Source organism: Haliaeetus leucocephalus, unplaced genomic scaffold (genome assembly GCF_000737465.1).
Source record: "Haliaeetus leucocephalus isolate CR32 unplaced genomic scaffold, Haliaeetus_leucocephalus-4.0 Scaffold173, whole genome shotgun sequence".
NCBI classification, from domain to species: Eukaryota; Metazoa; Chordata; class Aves; order Accipitriformes; family Accipitridae; genus Haliaeetus; species Haliaeetus leucocephalus.
In genome coordinates this window covers 1,194,913-1,211,838 of record NW_010972609.1, presented here as the reverse complement: position 1 = coordinate 1,211,838, position 16,926 = coordinate 1,194,913, and the positions used below count along the sequence as shown (strand labels likewise).

The following is a 16,926-nucleotide window of genomic DNA, read 5'->3' as shown; positions in this document are numbered from 1 at the left end:
TTGCAAACAGATTTGAGCAAACACAGATAATGCTGCAGCATTTCTGCCCAGCAGGAAAAAGGCAGCTTCCCAGTGAACATTGCAGTCTTTGTTACTTATTTTGCAAATTTGTGAAAATGTGATTCGGTCTTTGTTGTTAAATACTGATATGCAGAAGGGTACTATGTAGCTCTTCAGTTGGTCGTACAGCCCTAGAAAAAGAATTTATCTGTTCACTAGTTGTTTCTGCCAGAAGCGTGGAAACATTTGCAGACAATTCATAGTGCTGTATAATCTTAACTAGGACTTTGAAAATTAATGATACTGCAGGATACTGAGCACTCCTGGAGCAGTTCCTCCAGCAGGTGATTAGTATCTCAAAAATGTTAATGAACTTGAAAAATTCTCATTTCAAGAACAATCAAAAATGTCTCAGTGAACCTACAGCGAGCTGTTTGCTGGTTCATAGTAGCTGTTCCTTCAAATCCAGTCCCACACTCTTTTCTTAGCAATGAACTGATGGGCAACATGGAGCACGCTGTAGCACATCATTTTTCTTTTCTTTTTCTAAGCCCTTTCTTTTAAATTCTCCACAATGACAGCGGCCAGGTATTTTTTTAATGGGCATTAATCAGCTTAGCCTTGCACAAAGACAAGTACTTGACTTAGCTCTGATTCAGCACCCAAGACTGGTTCGTTGAATCCCCAAATGTATCCTCCCGGATAACATGACACCTTCAGATGTGGATAATACTCCATAATTGGAAGTAGCTATATTAACGCCAGCAGCTGCAGCAAGAACATTAGAGAAGTAATGTGCTACAGCCCTCAAAGGTCCGGCCAAGTGACCTTTGGGAACGGTGCAGCGAGCCGCAGTGTCGAAGAGCCCCTCACCGTTGTGCTCCTCCAAACTTAGATTTAATTCCTCCCCACCCACCCTCGCCTCCCCTACTCTAGCCCCAAATTAAGGAGCGATACCACACCTGGGAAGGCAGGGGTCCTCAAAGTCCCTCGTGACGCATACATTTATAGATGAAGCATTAATTGCTTTCAGCCTCATGCATGTCACTAATAAACGGATGTGTAAACAGGGAAAGGAGAGGGAAGAAAGAAGGAAACTACCCTTTTAAATAAAAGACGAAAATGTGGTAAATATGGTAAGTATTACGCCAAGGTCTTCGCAAAGGCTTTCCCTACAATTTCTCTGATCAATCTGAAATCTGAATTCAAAACTTTGTGTGAATGATGCGTGCGTATGCGTGTTCCCGTATGCCATCAATTCCAGCCATATTCTTCTTGTGATCGAGCCTTCTGCTACACACTTTCAAATCTGCAGGCTTGCCCTTAAATCAAACTGACTTTTCAGAAAATGTAATTTATTTTAATGATTAATTTCAAGTCATTGGCTTCTAATTCTTGATTCTCAAATATATATGACTTCCTCTTGCTCTCTGCAGTTTTCCATTTCATAAAATGAGTCATGTTTAATAACCTATATGTTTAAAAATGAAACTACATGGAAAGGAATGAGATGGCAGAAAAATCATTATCTGACCAAAAGACTGTTATTTTGAGGGAAATCTCCAGGAAGGATGATAAAGTGAGACCGTCTAACCCCCAAATTGCAAATAACTATTATGTCTTTATTTTTCAAGGTATCACCAGTCTGCTTGCCAATGGAGTTTACAGTGCTGCATATCCTTTGCATGATGTAAGTCATCTTGGAATATATTTTACATGTCTACTATCTGACACCAAGAAATCCTTAATGTGTTACGTATTAATGGCATCATCCCAAACACGAGTGGTTTGGATCCTGACTTCCTGCTCGCTCGTATCACGACTGCAGTAACTTCTGCAGGTAGTTTCCATCGTCCTGCTCGCTTTTAATGAATCCCCCACCTCTGTTCTACCTGTGGAGATCATAAGTGATGTTTGAACGTGACATTAGAAGAGTTGTTTTGGTGCCCTAGCAAATGAAATGCTTCTGTTATTTTCTGACCTTCTGCTCCCAAGGTCCCTGGCATCAGTACTAGGAATTGGTTGCCATTGGAGGAAAAACCATAAGCAAGAATTTGAAGTGACATATTTTATGGGACTGGATGTGACTGCAGACCTTCTTACTGATGAAATCTGCAGTTCAGTAAAATGTCAAGAGTGTGCTCAACTACAGTGTTCATTGAGAGGGTTAGAGAGAAGTAGGGAATTTTGGTGGCACTCGTACCTGAGCTGGGGATCCCCATCCTGCCGGAGGTGCACAACAGTTGGATGCTGATGACATTTTTACTTAGAGGTTCAAGGTACGACTAGAACCGACAGAGACATGCTTTTAGCTAGACCCTTAAAGAAAGGCCTGACAGATGTCAAGGGGACGTGGCAGTCGCGCTGCTCACGATGTACTGGCTGTGTGAGCGTACAAGGGCCGTCGAGCCTGGTGCCGGTTTTCCGGCGTGGGATGCGAAGATGAAGTGTGTCTTCCTAGTTTTCTGCTCCCCTCACTCATGCTGGTTTTATACAGGACTGCAAATGTTTTATCTTGGTGTAACTGAGACCAGAACAGCCTCTTTATCTGCCTGATGTTTATCATAAATGTCAAGCACTCTTAAACTACAGCAATATCAGTTAGAAATCCAGAAAGGTTAAATAAACTTCTCTGCGTGTACTTGTCTCGTGTCTCTAGACAGCTACTGATAGTCTTGTATATAAGTTATTTACTGTCTTAGTTTACTCCTTTATCGTGTTTAAAAATAGCTCCAAATTAAAACCTCAAATCTAATCAGCCCTGAGTGTTTGGAGAGTCTGGATAGGGATCAGCTCTCTCAGCTGGTCTCTTCTCGTTCAAGTGGACTGAGCTGAACCCCGAATACCGTGGCAATACCGCATCCTTTCCCTTGACATTTTTAGGCCACCTTTATCACTTATTCATTCCTTTTTCCCCAGTGACAGATATTATTACTCTTTCTTAATGTGCCTGATGACAGAAGACAAAGTGTGCTATGACAAATGAACTCCTAAAATACAGCATTATTTTACAGATTGTTTTTTCTGGTTTTGATGCATTAAGTGAGTGGGATACATGGGTATGCAAGATGCATAGCAGCTCTGGGGATGACTCACTCAATGATGCAGATTTTCTTTTTTTTTTTTTTTTTAAAGGGTGACTATGAAGGTGAAAACGTTGAACCTAATGACAGAAAAGTAAGTTGATACAAAGGGGGTTTAACATATTTGCAAGTCGCCTGTTGGAATCTGGACATTTGCCAAGATTTCACAGAAAATACCGCAAAAAGACACTAAATGCCAAGCAGCAAAAGTACAGAAGTACTTTCCAGTGTTTAAATTTGCCTGAAATTGGAATGCAGTATGGATAGGTATAAATTACCAAGCTTAATAATGATACATTTCTTGCCATGTTGGTAAGAGTATTGACAGCATTTACATATAACTCCTCCGAAAGTTCAGATGGTGTAATTTCAGGCCAGCTCTGATGAGACTGTGCTCAGTCATGTTCTAGTACCCGTAGCTGACATAAATCCTACTTTGCTTGACGGCCAGCTCCGGTCTCAGCACTGCAACCTCTGCTGAATTAATGTGCTGCTGGGATCAGAATTTGGCAGCAGGGTGGGGGGAGGAGGGAGGCAGCTGAAAACATAAGCGTAAAAGTTATTGGGAAAGATAAAGATTGAATATTTATCAGAAATGAGACATTCTCAGCAAAGCTTTAATGCGCACTGTTCAGCCAGAAGCTGCCCTGTGGATGTGTACTGATGCATTGCATCACTTTTCACATAAGTCTGTGGTTTAAATTGTGTTTTTATTGTCTGTATACTGAAAGACATTTGTTCATTGTAGTAAAATGAATAAGAATTAGAAATTCTAATTACGTTTCATAAGAAAAAGCAAATTTTTCACCCTCTGCAGAAATGTTGGTTTCTTAAATTCAGAGCGCAATTACTACATACTCCCGATCACACTTCTCTAGAGAAGATAGGCTTTTTTTCTGTGTATCAGACAAAAACTGAAGGGGTTACGACCAGTCCCCTCAGGAGGAGCTACTAAATTTGGGTGCCATATATGCTGGCCTTTCAGACTTGAAACTTTGCCTTTCCAGTTTGTTTCATGGTCCCGTCTCCAAAGAAATGCTGGGGACATGCAGGTCATAGGAAATGTAGACCTAAGGTTCTTCAGGTTGGTCATATAAAAATAGGTACCCAGAATTAAAGGTTTGCTGGGCCTTAAGGTGCAAATGGCTTATCAAAAAGACAGCAACTGTTATTTCCTTCCCTCTATTGATTTGTGTTAAAAATACCATGTACCTGTTTATTTCATTATTAGGCAACACATTGCTCAACCAAAAATAGGATGAAAGTCCATGTTTTCTCAAAGCATCTGGATTATCATCTTCATTACTAACTTTTCAAACCTCCCAAATTCACTCATTTCAGAAGTTCACTGTGTGTTTGGAAATGTTTACCTTGGCTTTTGCCTTCCAGTTCCCTCAAATAATCTTTTGGTGTGTTTTGGCATGTCTCTTCTGGTTTCTTGCAGCTTTCTTTAATCTAATCCAGTGCTAGGCCAGGCTTGTGCCTTTTTTAACAACAAAATTAAAGATTTGAGGCATAGAAATGAAGTAAATATTTAGGGCTAGTGCACTGATCTCCTCTAATCATGTCTTTGAAGCTGTGCTTTGAATATCAGGCTGATAAATGTCAGGATAAATGAGATAATTGTTTGTACTTTAGGCACAAATTTGGTTTGAAGTGTTGTACAAAATTGAAACATGGCACTGATGCAAAATCTCCTTAGCTTAGTATTTTCCTGATATGTCTGACCAGCTGAGATCACAGAAAAGGAATCTAATTTCCAGCACAAATTTAGCTTGTAAAAATTAAGTAGAAAAATAATAGAAGGAGGGGTCTTAGCTAGTGCACATGGATGTTGAGATGTCCCAAACCATTAATTGTTTCCCAGACATCAGCAGCTGGCCTTAAACGTTTGGAAAACGTGGTTGAAAGAAACCTAAAGCAGAATAAAAATAAAATTTGCAAGAATGTTGCTGTTTAATAAAGGCCTGCCTTGAGATTTCAGTTTCTGCTCTTACTATTGTAAGGCAACCAATAAAGATTAATGATTTTGGGTTGCAGAGAGGAAAATCCACAGTCCACTTATATTTTTGACGTCATATTTCTGTAAAAGTAAAGAAGCTGTATTTTTTGAATGACTCGAACCATTTGCACGAGAAGTACAGCAGTTCAGCTTGGAAAGTTTGTGTTAATGATTTGGCAAGAGAATTGCAAAGCTGCTCTAGAAACGCTGTTCGCTGTACGACTTCTCTGTGATAAAATGGGAGAAGTAGGAATGGGTACGGGCAGCAGCGGGACTCCCAGTCTGCCCTTTCTTGCTTTGCTGCATTTCACTGGAGAAATGTAGGAGGCTGACATATGTTGAGTTTCTCATGATAAAATAGCCTACGGATTTAAGCAATAACATCCTGTTAGGTCTGTTCTTCTATGAACAAGATTAATAATGTTGCCCTCCCTGTAATGATAACTGGTTTAGGTCTTGGTTCCCCGTTGCAGTTTCTTCCACAGCTGAGCTGGTTGTGCAGCCCTCGCCCACCGATGGAGGTTTGTATAACCAAGCTCTCAAGTTTTCTGCCCTTTTTTTTTTTTTTACCCAAAGTTCGATGAAAAGAAATACCTCGGCAATAATCAATTCATGCACTTATATTTGAGGAAAAAGATGATGTTGTTGCCAGATGAATTAATGAAAACAGAAGTGACCATCAAAGCATCTCCTTGAACTATCAGTCGTTGGTCCAGGAATATCCTGCTAGCAAGTTCATGTCGCTGGGTTGAAGCAGGGAGAGAAGCAGAAAAGGGAGACCTGACTTCACAAGCAGAACCTGTAAACCTTCTCTTCCCCTTGTCCCACCTCAGAGGAGGTGATGGCTGGCCGGCCAGCGAGCACAGTTTGTCTTCTCCAGTATTTTTTGTACACACACTGAGTTCTCGGTCACTCTGTTAGCTGAACTGAATTAAGAAAAAAATCAGATCTGAGAAGCGCTATTTATGTATTTTATGAAGTAAACGATAAGTTGAAGGTCTCCGAGGAACCTATTTTTGTGAGGGATTCAATTTTATAAATCACTAATGGGGATCATTGTTTTCCTTGGCCCATATCCTGACCAAAAGGATGAGTGGAAACCATTGTCATCTTTTAGTTTAAAGCTGAAAAACTATTAAATGCAGCCTTTAAGGCATCTCTGCACAGCACCTCTTGATGGATGCTGAATATTATAGTTTGTGTAGTGAAAACAAACCAGTTTATTCTAGTCTTTTTCTGTCTCATAACTCAAAGCATATTCTTTTTTCATATCCATTCTGCTGGATACCTTCTACGGATCATAAAATCGGGACTCCTCTCCCCATCCCTGCTATAGTTATCCATCAGTCCAGTTGCTGAAGAGCCTTTTAATATACTGGAATTCATCACTGTATTATAGCATGCCAAATGATCAAATTTGTTTTTAATACTTAATGCAGACCGCGTGTATTGGCAGATTACGGGTTGAAACCACAAAGCGGTGAGACCGGATCCACTGCGTGAGCTCTGCAGTTTGCTGGCACCAAAGGAGAAAACCCTCGCGTACGCGGTGCTTTAGCTTTCGCCTTTCTGTTTTACAGCTCCTGTGCGAGGAGTGGGCGAGCTACGGCGTCTTTTATAAATATCAGCCGATTGACCTGGTGAGGTGAGAGTTCAGCCCTCCGTGTTGCGTTTCCATGGGGCAGCGCTGAAGCTGTGCACAGTGATGCGGGACTCCAGAGCATGGGAAGTTCACTGGGGGAAAAGGAGTTTTCTGTGGGTTTAGAAACACGCTGATGTATCCCACCTAGCGTGAAAGCTTGCAGGGGACATACTTTTAATGAATTTTGTTTGCTCGTGGTGAGAGCTGAGACTCGTTGGAGAAGATGAGGTGTTTTTTTAAGAGGATTAGCTCACAGAAGATCCAAAGATACAATTTACACAGCAGAAACACGGGGGAAAAAAATGATTAGTTGGACTCACTTGCTTTCATGGTGCCTGTATCTCTGGATTAACTCCAAGCATCATGAGAAAGAGAGTCCTCTGAGAAGAAAGAAATTCCCACAGGTCATCAGATCTTACTTGTCTGTGCTTAATCCAGCTGTGATTCGTAATTTTAGCCATGTTATATTTTAAGAAATAGGAAACATGTCTCTCTCTCATTTCTTTTTTAAACTTTATTTCAGAAAATACTTCGGAGAGAAGATTGGACTATATTTTGCCTGGCTGGGAGTTTATACACAAATGCTTATTCCAGCTTCAATTGTAGGGATTATCGTTTTCCTATACGGCTGTGCAACTGTGGATGAGAATATACCAAGGTAAAATAAATAAATAAACAGATTCTATTATTTGAGGCAACTAGAAACTCAAACACTGCCTTTCTCTAGAAATGTTTTGTCACTAATACCTAGGGCGAGCACAGCTGAAACTGGGGCTCCCAGTTTCTAGGGCTTGCCCTGTGCCACCCACAGCCCGACACCCCGATCCATCTTTGCTGGCTGTGGTTTCCCGGCTCTGTTTGCCAACTGGCACTTGCTGGAATACGGTGTGCTCCCACCGCTCTCCCTCCTCTCGCCCTGCACGCTTTGTCTTTTGGAAGCTGTGCTTAAAATGAAGCCACCTCTGCAGGGATGGGGAAGTTTGCAGTCCCACCAATTTCTGCTTCCAGTAAGCGATGGAGTGCTACCAAGGGCTGAGAGTGGGCAGCAGAACTGCAGCACATTTTTAAATCGTTAGCATTTTTCGTTCATATTACTTGTGGAGTTTGCATTGATGTACTAAAAATAATTCTTGGCCGGTTGCTCAGGTAGTTGTGTGGGTTTTTTTTCCTAACTCAGATCATTATGTTAAAACAAACCAACAAAATACTGCTAATGATAGGTTTAGTGCTTCCCATCATAAAATGCTGAGGAGGGCATTGTGTGACATAAAGATGAATCAAGAATATACATGCCTAAAATAAGCAATTTGGTCACATTAACAAAATCTTGATGTCCTCCTATTTTTAATTTTTTAGTCGGTTTTGTATTGTAATATTTTTGAAGCCCTATGATTTTGCATTATTTTTTCATCATCAGCTGCAGATGAAAATTACATAGTTTGTACAACAACCATGAGCCCTGAGTAACAGAGCAGATAATGGATATCGAAAAAATAGATATTTTTTCTGTTCATGAAGATTGCTTTGTACTGCTTCCAACAGTTGAAGAAAGTCAAAGGGAGGGTCACTGTTGCTATTTCACAGATGGAGTGCATAGAAGAGAAATTGGTTGAACTCCAGTCTCTTGATACTCAGCACTTCCCTTGTACCTTATCTATTGCTGTAGTTAGTATTTCAAAACAATAATTTTTTTTTTTTTTTTTTTTTTTTTTTACCGTAAGATCCTATAGTAGAAAGCATAGAGCCTTATGCCTCTCATAATGCTCTCTTTTATTCCCTGGAATAGACGTAGGGCTGGGGATGGAGGGAGAGAGCAGCCTCGCGCGAGGATTTTGGCCCCTCCAATGGTGCAGGTTCCGAACAGAGCTGTGAGCTGGGGTGCGAGCTGGGAAGCGCTGTGAGGGTAGTGTCTGATGGTCCCACAGACCAGAAACAGATGCTGTGCAGAGGGAAAAAGATCATCGGAGCATGGAAGATGGAGCCGTACTGACAGTGCTTTGTCCATATCTTGTTGCTTCGTTGCAGTATGGAAATGTGTGACCAGAGAAACAATATCACCATGTGTCCCTTATGTGACAGAACATGCAGCTACTGGAAGATGAGCTCCGCTTGTGCGACTGCTCGCGCAAGTCATCTGTTTGATAACCCCGCAACTGTCTTCTTCTCTGTCTTCATGGCTCTCTGGGGTAAGAAGATATATGCCTTCATGTTAAGTTTTTAATTATTTAAAATACAACAGGAAGAAACAGAAGAGATAAAGCAGTGTATTTATACTCAGGCAGTTAATTATATAAAGAACTCTTTTTTTTTTTTTTTTTCCTTTTTTTTTTTCCCCATGAAACTGTTACCCCCAAATTTATATTCTGGACTGAAGGCTAAAATACAAAAAGTTGCTCAAGATGAATATCAAATGAAATTGTTAAGCATCTGTCATAAAACTGCTGCGTGGTATGTCAAAATTTCATTAACAGGATTGCACAGCTTGCCAAAAAAAAAAAAAATATCTATTTGCAGAGCCAGCTTCCACTTTAGAACATTACAGAAGAAATGTATTAATGTACTCTGGGGTTGCGGGGAGGGCTCCACAGGGAAGTGTAATGGCCTTTAGCGTCTCAGGACAAACCAAGATTGATTCTTGAGTGTGCTCCGAGATGCAATTAAGTTTATCAGCAGGCAGACATCATGCATGCGGACCGTGAAGCGGGAGCAGTGATGTTATAGGTATTTTTTCTGAGGCCGACCGCTCCTGTAGTTTGAGCATGTCACTTAACCTTTCTTGGCACGTCTGTAGAACGTGGTTAAAAAAATTAACCCTCTCATGAAACCTTTGTGTGAGTGTCTTCAGGAATGGTTATCAAGGGCTTTTCTCCTCCCTGCTGGAGGAGGGATGGAGACCTCCTTGCTCGGGCACCCCAGCACCAGGCGTGGGTGCTGGAGGAGGGGAGCCTCCCGTCATCCTCGCTGCGGCCAAGAGAGCCTCTTAAGGTAAAAGGGAACCCAGGGGCTCCAAAACCCATGTTTGTAACTGGGAGCTCTGTACAGAGAGGCTACAGAGAATAAGGAAATGTGCATTATTCCCCCCGGCTTTGAAGTTTGATAGCCACATACTCCCAGCATCAGTGAGAGCAGCACAAGATGATGTTTGCCCCTCCTGTACGCCTTGTTGCGAGTTAGCAAATAACTTGTTTTGGATTATATTTAATCCTAAAAGCGTAGCCCGAGTTTTTATTTGTTCTAGTATGTAGGGAACCATTCATACATTAACGTTCATCTGAACTGATCTGAGTACAATTCAACGTAAATCAATTTAGAGCAGTGCCTTTTTGGCCAGGGTCTCCGTTTGAGATGACTATGTTTTAGGTGCAATGCTAAGAGCTCATGATCAAGTATTGTAAGGAAAAGGACAAGGGCAGTCCCGCAGAGGGATTTTGGGAACGGTGGGGAGTCGGGAGCACTGCATGTTCGGAGGGAAAGCTAGGAAATGTGGGGAGGTTGAACGCAACCAGCTTCGCAGCAGAGAGGAGAGATCACTGTCTTACAGATCACTTGCCGTGTAGCATATAGGGAGAAATGTGATAACCCCAGAGCAGGGTGCCGTGTCAGAGACTTTAAATAGTGTGATTCTCTCACGTGGAGAGTCAAGTATCGGTTTCGGTCTCCCTTATTTGTCATTATTGTGAACCCCACGTGGATCTCGGCACATAATACTCTGTTGTCCAAAAAGTAACTCTGTTTGCCTCCCTTTACCTTAGCAAAAGACTATGAGTCCTTCCATCCATTTTTTATGTTCTTGGGCAAAGTAAGGCAGATTGGCAGAAGCCAGTTTCTGTGCTCTCTACAAAATCAGGCTTAATATCTGAGATGATAGTTTTGGAGTGGGATGTGAAATTCCTCAAGTTCTTCGGGGTCAACATGAAATTTTATTGTGGTACAATACCATATAAAATAACTGTTGTGTCAAAAAGTTCTTTTTGAATTGGGAAAATCAGAGATTTTTCCACATCGTTTTGAATTTGCGTTATCGACAATTTCATTTCTAAAGAAATTGTTCAAAACAATTTTAAAAAAAATCAAAGCAGCACTTTATTTTTTAAGGAAATGGTATCAACAAAAATTGGCTGTCTCCAAATGTAGGCACACAGATAGTCCTCAGTGCCATTTGTGAGCACCTCTGCATGTAGTGAGAAGGTTTGTTAGGTTCACGTACAGTTGAAGAGTTGAGGCAAACCCAAGTAACCTGCTCAGGTGGCCCAGGGCATCCTTAGCATAGCAAGAAAATTAGCTCAAGTTCAGGGGTATTATTGTGAGCAACTGTTTGGCCGGGCTTTCTCTGTATGGTGGTAGTACTGTAACACCCTGGAGAACTCCACTCACGCAAGCGTTAAAACAGCTATAGCACCGAACCTGAGCCCCGGTCAGAAGTTCAGCATTAAACATGGACTGTGGCCCAGTGCGGTTTGGTATTAAATGGCATTAAAAATGTCAGAGAATCCAGATAAGATCATCTGGACAGTAACCTTTTGGAATTTTTAAGCTCCGCTTATGCTTATGGGCCCAGATGAAAAATGAAAATGCGGGTACTCTTGGCAAAGCAGTGGTGCATCTCTACCTGGCATGTTCACTGAGGGCTTTTGGAATGAGCTGGCTGTGTTTCAGATGCAAGTCTTTTCATTTTGCATTGTTGTAAGTCAGTGCCACGGAAGGATATCTAGTAGCGCTGACAAACGAATTCTCGTTCATTTTCCGTATTTCTTGCTGTACATGGAAGCTGCAGATCCCGGCACAAGAACTGCCGGCAGCAGGGAGTGGGGAGGCAATTCCAGGACCATGACACAGACCCTCTTAAGATACAGCTATGGCCATCCCAATTTACAGGAAGCCTATGGCTTGTTAGGGGCTCAGTTGTAAATTTTGCATGGGAGGGTTTCGCAGTGAATGTTGTGACTCCAGCCTGGTTCCAGTCATGGGGATGTCCTTTCCTCTCTATTCGACTTTCTTACCCTCTCCCTGGCTCTGGTTTTTCTGGATATGAATGTTTCTGAGCACATCTGTTAATACTCACTGCGGGAAACTCCCTTGGGAACACCATTTCTTGGTAGACTTGCCTCTTTCATAATCACTTATTTATTATACAGCACTGGTGTATTCCCAGCATCTAAATATGTCCTCTGAGAACTTGCTCGGTCTCAGGCAGATAGACTGATATAGACCGGGATCATTCGTTGTGACTCAAGAATTGCTTTAATGAGGTTTCTTTTGTGTAAGTCTTCTCCATCAGAAAGAAAATGGCAGTGTTTCTAGTGCTAAAACCCCTTAAAGGCTTCCTCTTTAACAGCCTGTCCACCCGCAGCTTTCACACTGGCGTGAGCGTTTGGGCTTGGGTGTGATGATTAGAGCTAACCATACTATTATGACCACTTGATGGAAGTAATTACAACAATATAAAAATGCTTTATCTTGATATCTTTGAGGGAATAACTATCCTATCGGTACAAGGCTAATTAAGTCAATCATATTTTGTATAGATGAAACACAGGTTTGTTTGGGCTTATGGATGGATTATATGCAGTTGAAGACCAACAATATCAGTAGTCACATATACAATACTTAAGTAAGTTTGGGTGTCTGACTTTCTTACACCCGTTAAAAAACTGGAGGCATCTCTCTACATGAAGCTGTGGATGTAATAAATGCCCTTTCTTTCAGCTTGCCTAGATAAAAAAGTTTGGCTCACTAGCAGTGTTAATCGGTATTTCCCAGACAGACATTACTGTTGAATAAGAGTAGCAAAAATGAAGTTATCCTGGCCCAGTATATATGATATCGCACCCGCTGAGACCTTTTGGAGGCAAGAGCCTGCAGACGTACAGCAGGCAATGCGGAGCATGGCCAGCGTGCCTCTTAAGACAAATCCCAGAGACTGATGTGATTTTTTTTTTTTTTAAATGTTGGAAATAATTGTTGAACTGTTGTTTCAGCTGCCACCTTTATGGAACACTGGAAGAGAAAACAGATGCGTCTCAACTACAGGTGGGACCTGACTGGGTTTGAAGAGGAGGAGGTTTGTCCTTTCAGTTCTGACTCTTTGACTTCCACCGTGGCGTTACCGATAGCTCCTTGCCCCGAACCCATAGACGTTGCCTCACAGGGAACTGCTCTTGGGGCGGTTCCGTCATTTAGAAGAAAGGAAAATCTCTGTACATGAACGATTCGAGATTTTTATAGCAAGGGTATGACTAGTATGTCTTGTTGCCATAGAAATGTAATTGTATAGCCACAAAAACTTTTTTTTTTTTTTTTTTGAAGTGTGTAGTCGGGTCACACCTAGCAGCGTAGGCATGGAATGTACAGCTCAGACCTTACTGCTGGGCTGATGTCAGGGTGCTAACAACTAAGGACCTCATTCATCTCATGCTGCTGTAAATCAGAAATGAATGTATTGAAGTCGATAAAGTTACAGCACTGTAAAAAAAGCACTGAAAAATTCCTATGAACTTTAACGATGCAGGATCAAGCCATGACTTGGAAAATACCTAAGAAAATATTGCCAGACATGTGGGCTTGGGGCACTGGGAGGGACACAGTGTGGGAGTGTGTGGGGGGGTGGACACAGTGCTAAAAAAAAAATATCCCTAGCCAGGTTTACATTAAATGTGTTAAATAGCATGAAGGGGAAGAGAGCTGAATCTGTATGAAATAAAGGTCTTAAAAATCAATGGAGTTTCAGAAGGAAAGGAGGGAACATCCTCAGCCGGCTGAGAAGCTGTATCCCACCTTTGGGGGTTTTAATTTTGTCGCTTTACAAAAAAAAAGGAGACGCCTTCCTAGACCATAACGCAGTCCCGGCCCCGACAGCCTTGCCCTGGACCGTACTGCGGTTCCGAGGCAGCGGAGGCTTGCAGGTCCCTTCCATTTTCCCATCATTTGTGATGAGCTGTGCTGCAAAAACCCCGCTGTGGGATCTGAGCTAGGACCCACGGGTTGTACAGGCGTTCACTGCTTTGTTTCCTGGACGGCTGGCTTTTTTTTTTTTTTTTTTTTTTTTTTTTTTTTACTGTTGTTATTATTAAAAGAAGTATGACCGCCCTTGTCATATCTCTAGATGTTCTAAATAGATACACAACAAATATTGCTCATGTGAAACAAAAACCTCACCAGCCCTGGGTTTAACACTATGCAGCTTGATGAGCCTGGCACAGTTACTGTTCCCCTCGCCTCCAAAATCTTTCTGCTTGAATTATCTCCTCTTAATATGTTTATCTCCTCCATAATATATTTAGGCACACTATGCTAGCAGCCCCTATGCTGTGTGCTTTGCTAGATCATACCTATTTTACTGGGAGAGAATATAGGGATTTATTTCCTGGATACTGTACTGCTCTTTTATTTTTGGTAACTTGTTGTTAGCATACATGAAAGTAGAAAGGATTAACTGTATCTTTCCAGTGTCTGTCCCCTTCGTGTCTGAGTTCAGAGCTCTTGCACAGCTAAAACAGCAGCTGTTAATAAAGTATATTTTATTCTTTGTTTTGTGTAGTCAATGTTAGGTAATACAGTCATGGGTTTAGCAAAGAATTGAAGCCCCTCTTATTTCTGATTGAGGTGAAACTTAAGCTAGTATCATGTTGAAGAATCAGGGTTTCAAGTGAAATACTAAAACCCAAAGTGTCTAATCTTCTGGTGTTTTAGGGACACCTAGTTCATACAATACTTATAGTAATGTTAATAAATGTTGTAGAACATGAGTAGAGTGATTTTCTCTGGTAGTGTCTAGCCATCCACTGTACTTATGTTTGTTTCATGTAATTTAAAAAATATAAATCCAATATGATCTGCAACAGTTCAGTAATTTTTGTTTTTTTGTTTTTTTGTTTTTTTCTTGTTTTTCGTGTTTTTTTTCTGGTTTCCTGAAGGAGGCAGTCAAGGTTTGGAAAACATTTTTTTTTTTTAATTGCTCCTACCTTTTTTTATTACATGTCTACTGATGAATGCCATCTTTTGATCTCCACCTCTTCTTTTTCAAGCATCAGATTTTCTTTAGATCTCCCACTGATTGCTTTGCCTTTACACCCTCCCCCTCTCCACTTGTTCAGACTTTTTTCAACTCCGTTCTGTTTCCCATCCGATGCATAATTGTGAATTCTGAATCTTTTGTTGAATGCGTAATTATCGTGAATTCTGAATCCGTGAATCTTTCTGAATCTTTTGGCTGTCTCTTACTTCTGAGTGTTTCCTACACCCTCTCCTTCAATGCATACGGGTCATCTGTGGATGCTGTCCAAGACAGGATTAGGGGAAGACCCCAACTGACAATTTTCTGAGATCCCAAAGCCAAGTATTTTGCATACTTACAGCAGATAACTGTTTCCCTCATGAGCTGAGGATCACTGCAGTTACAGTTAATGATGTGCAAAATCTAATTTTTATTGAAAAGATAGGTAATTAAAATCCAATCATAATGTCACTTGGTATGAACCATGCTGTCTGCAGGTTGTGCTGTATACTCTCATGTATTAAATTTAATCTACATCATGTTGCACATGAGTGTCTGATAGTGAGTCCAGATCATTCTGCAGTTGCTGCTGTAGAACTGTGAATGATATGGGATTTAACTTTTTTTTTTAAATTACGGTCAACTGTCAGTTGACATGAATGACATACCAAGTGAATTAGAATTCAGTTAGAAAACTCAGAAATTATCCAGAAATTGACCTGCAAACAGTTCATAGGTAGCTGATATAGAAAATAAATAATTTTGCTTTTTATTAAATATGACTTATTTCGCAGGATCATCCAAGAGCAGAATACGAAGCTAAAGTTTTAGAAAAATCACTGAGAAAAGAACACAAACATAAAGAGGTATGGTAAAAGTATTCATTTGTTTTACTTATAAAAGACTTGAAAAAGAAGATCGTTAGAGCAGGCACTGACCCAAGACTAAGAAATAGGTAAAAAATAGAGTCACTCCACATTGTGTTTAAATTCCAGATGTCCTTGGTCCTAGCATATGGGGGATACTGGGTGTACGCCAGTGCTCAAGACCTGACTATGTCCAGAAATGTCTTTGATAATTAGATACAGGAGTGTGGCTTAGGGAAGCTAATTGAGCCCGATTGAAGGGCACTCCTGTTAGGCTAACGAATCAAGTTTGAGAAAACTGTTACAAACATCTTATTCTGTGCTAATATAAGTACCTAAAGGCTCTCAGGAGAGGTTCTCTCTTGCTAGACTTTGTTTGTAAATAAAAATATTACTAGAGCATTAATGACGAGTACTAACACCAATTTCCTTGCCGAAATCCAGCTTTGATAACTTTCTGCCTTTTAAAAACATAACTTCCATTTTATTCCACTGAATAAGGTAGTGCTCACTTCTGCTTTTATCTTGCTCTTTACATTGCCATGAAAAAGGTGCTGCCGGTCATCCCAGGGGCACGTGCATCTCGCCAATGGACGGTGCGATCCCCATGAGCAGCTTCCCTGCCCTTTTGCTGAAGGCTGTAATTCCTTCCCTATTACTCTCTGTCAGTGGCAGACCAATCTGAAAAATCTCCTTTTCTCCCCTCCATCCTGGTTTCCACCCTACCAGAAGTTATTCCCCCTTAACTGCAAGAATCCAGCTGTTTGTGTGACCGCGTTTTTAAGGAGAGAAGTAAAAGCTCCAGCATAAACAAAACCTGTTGGCAGCAATTCCTCTTTTGTATCTGTTCCCAGTGGCACAGTAGCATGGAACCGTGCCCTAAATTGGGACTTTATGAAAACCTTACGAAAATACAACTGCAATAACCACATTAACGTGAAATATGCTTTAAGAGACATTGGATAGATTGGACTGGTGTCTAACTAAATGTGTCCGATATTGTCACGTGCTTATACTTGAGTAACTCAAGTACTGTTGGGCCCCTCTTAAAAGATACTACAAAGCTGACGGTGGTATGTTCCCATTAATCTATAGGATGCCAAGTGTAAGTAAGTGGTTCAGTGTCATAAGCAACACCTTACTCGCAGCACTGCTTTAAAATCCCTTGCAGAAGAGAAGGAATTTGGGTTGCTGCCCTCTTATGTGCTGGATAAACAATGTTCGAATACAGACTTTGTTGTATTCTGTTAAAAACGTGACTCCCTGTACCTTTGGGTATATTAGGAATTCAGATCTTAAATGTAGAAGACTGTAGGGGAATCAGACAATTAATGAATGGT

The 16,926-nt window shown here is 41.1% G+C and overlaps 1 protein-coding gene across 1 annotated transcript in view; it reads left to right on the top strand.

Annotated features, from left to right (window-relative positions):
* ANO1 (anoctamin 1, calcium activated chloride channel) overlaps positions 1-16,926 on the top strand; it is a 45,851-nt gene that overhangs the window by 14,017 nt on the left and 14,908 nt on the right. The window contains exons 7-14 of the mRNA XM_010563683.1: positions 1,635-1,690; positions 3,136-3,177; positions 6,666-6,730; positions 7,251-7,385; positions 8,753-8,913; positions 12,706-12,788; positions 14,641-14,652; positions 15,515-15,586. Of these exons, the coding sequence (XP_010561985.1) occupies positions 1,635-1,690; positions 3,136-3,177; positions 6,666-6,730; positions 7,251-7,385; positions 8,753-8,913; positions 12,706-12,788; positions 14,641-14,652; positions 15,515-15,586 (626 nt within the window). The remainder of the gene's footprint in view (positions 1-1,634; positions 1,691-3,135; positions 3,178-6,665; positions 6,731-7,250; positions 7,386-8,752; positions 8,914-12,705; positions 12,789-14,640; positions 14,653-15,514; positions 15,587-16,926) is intronic.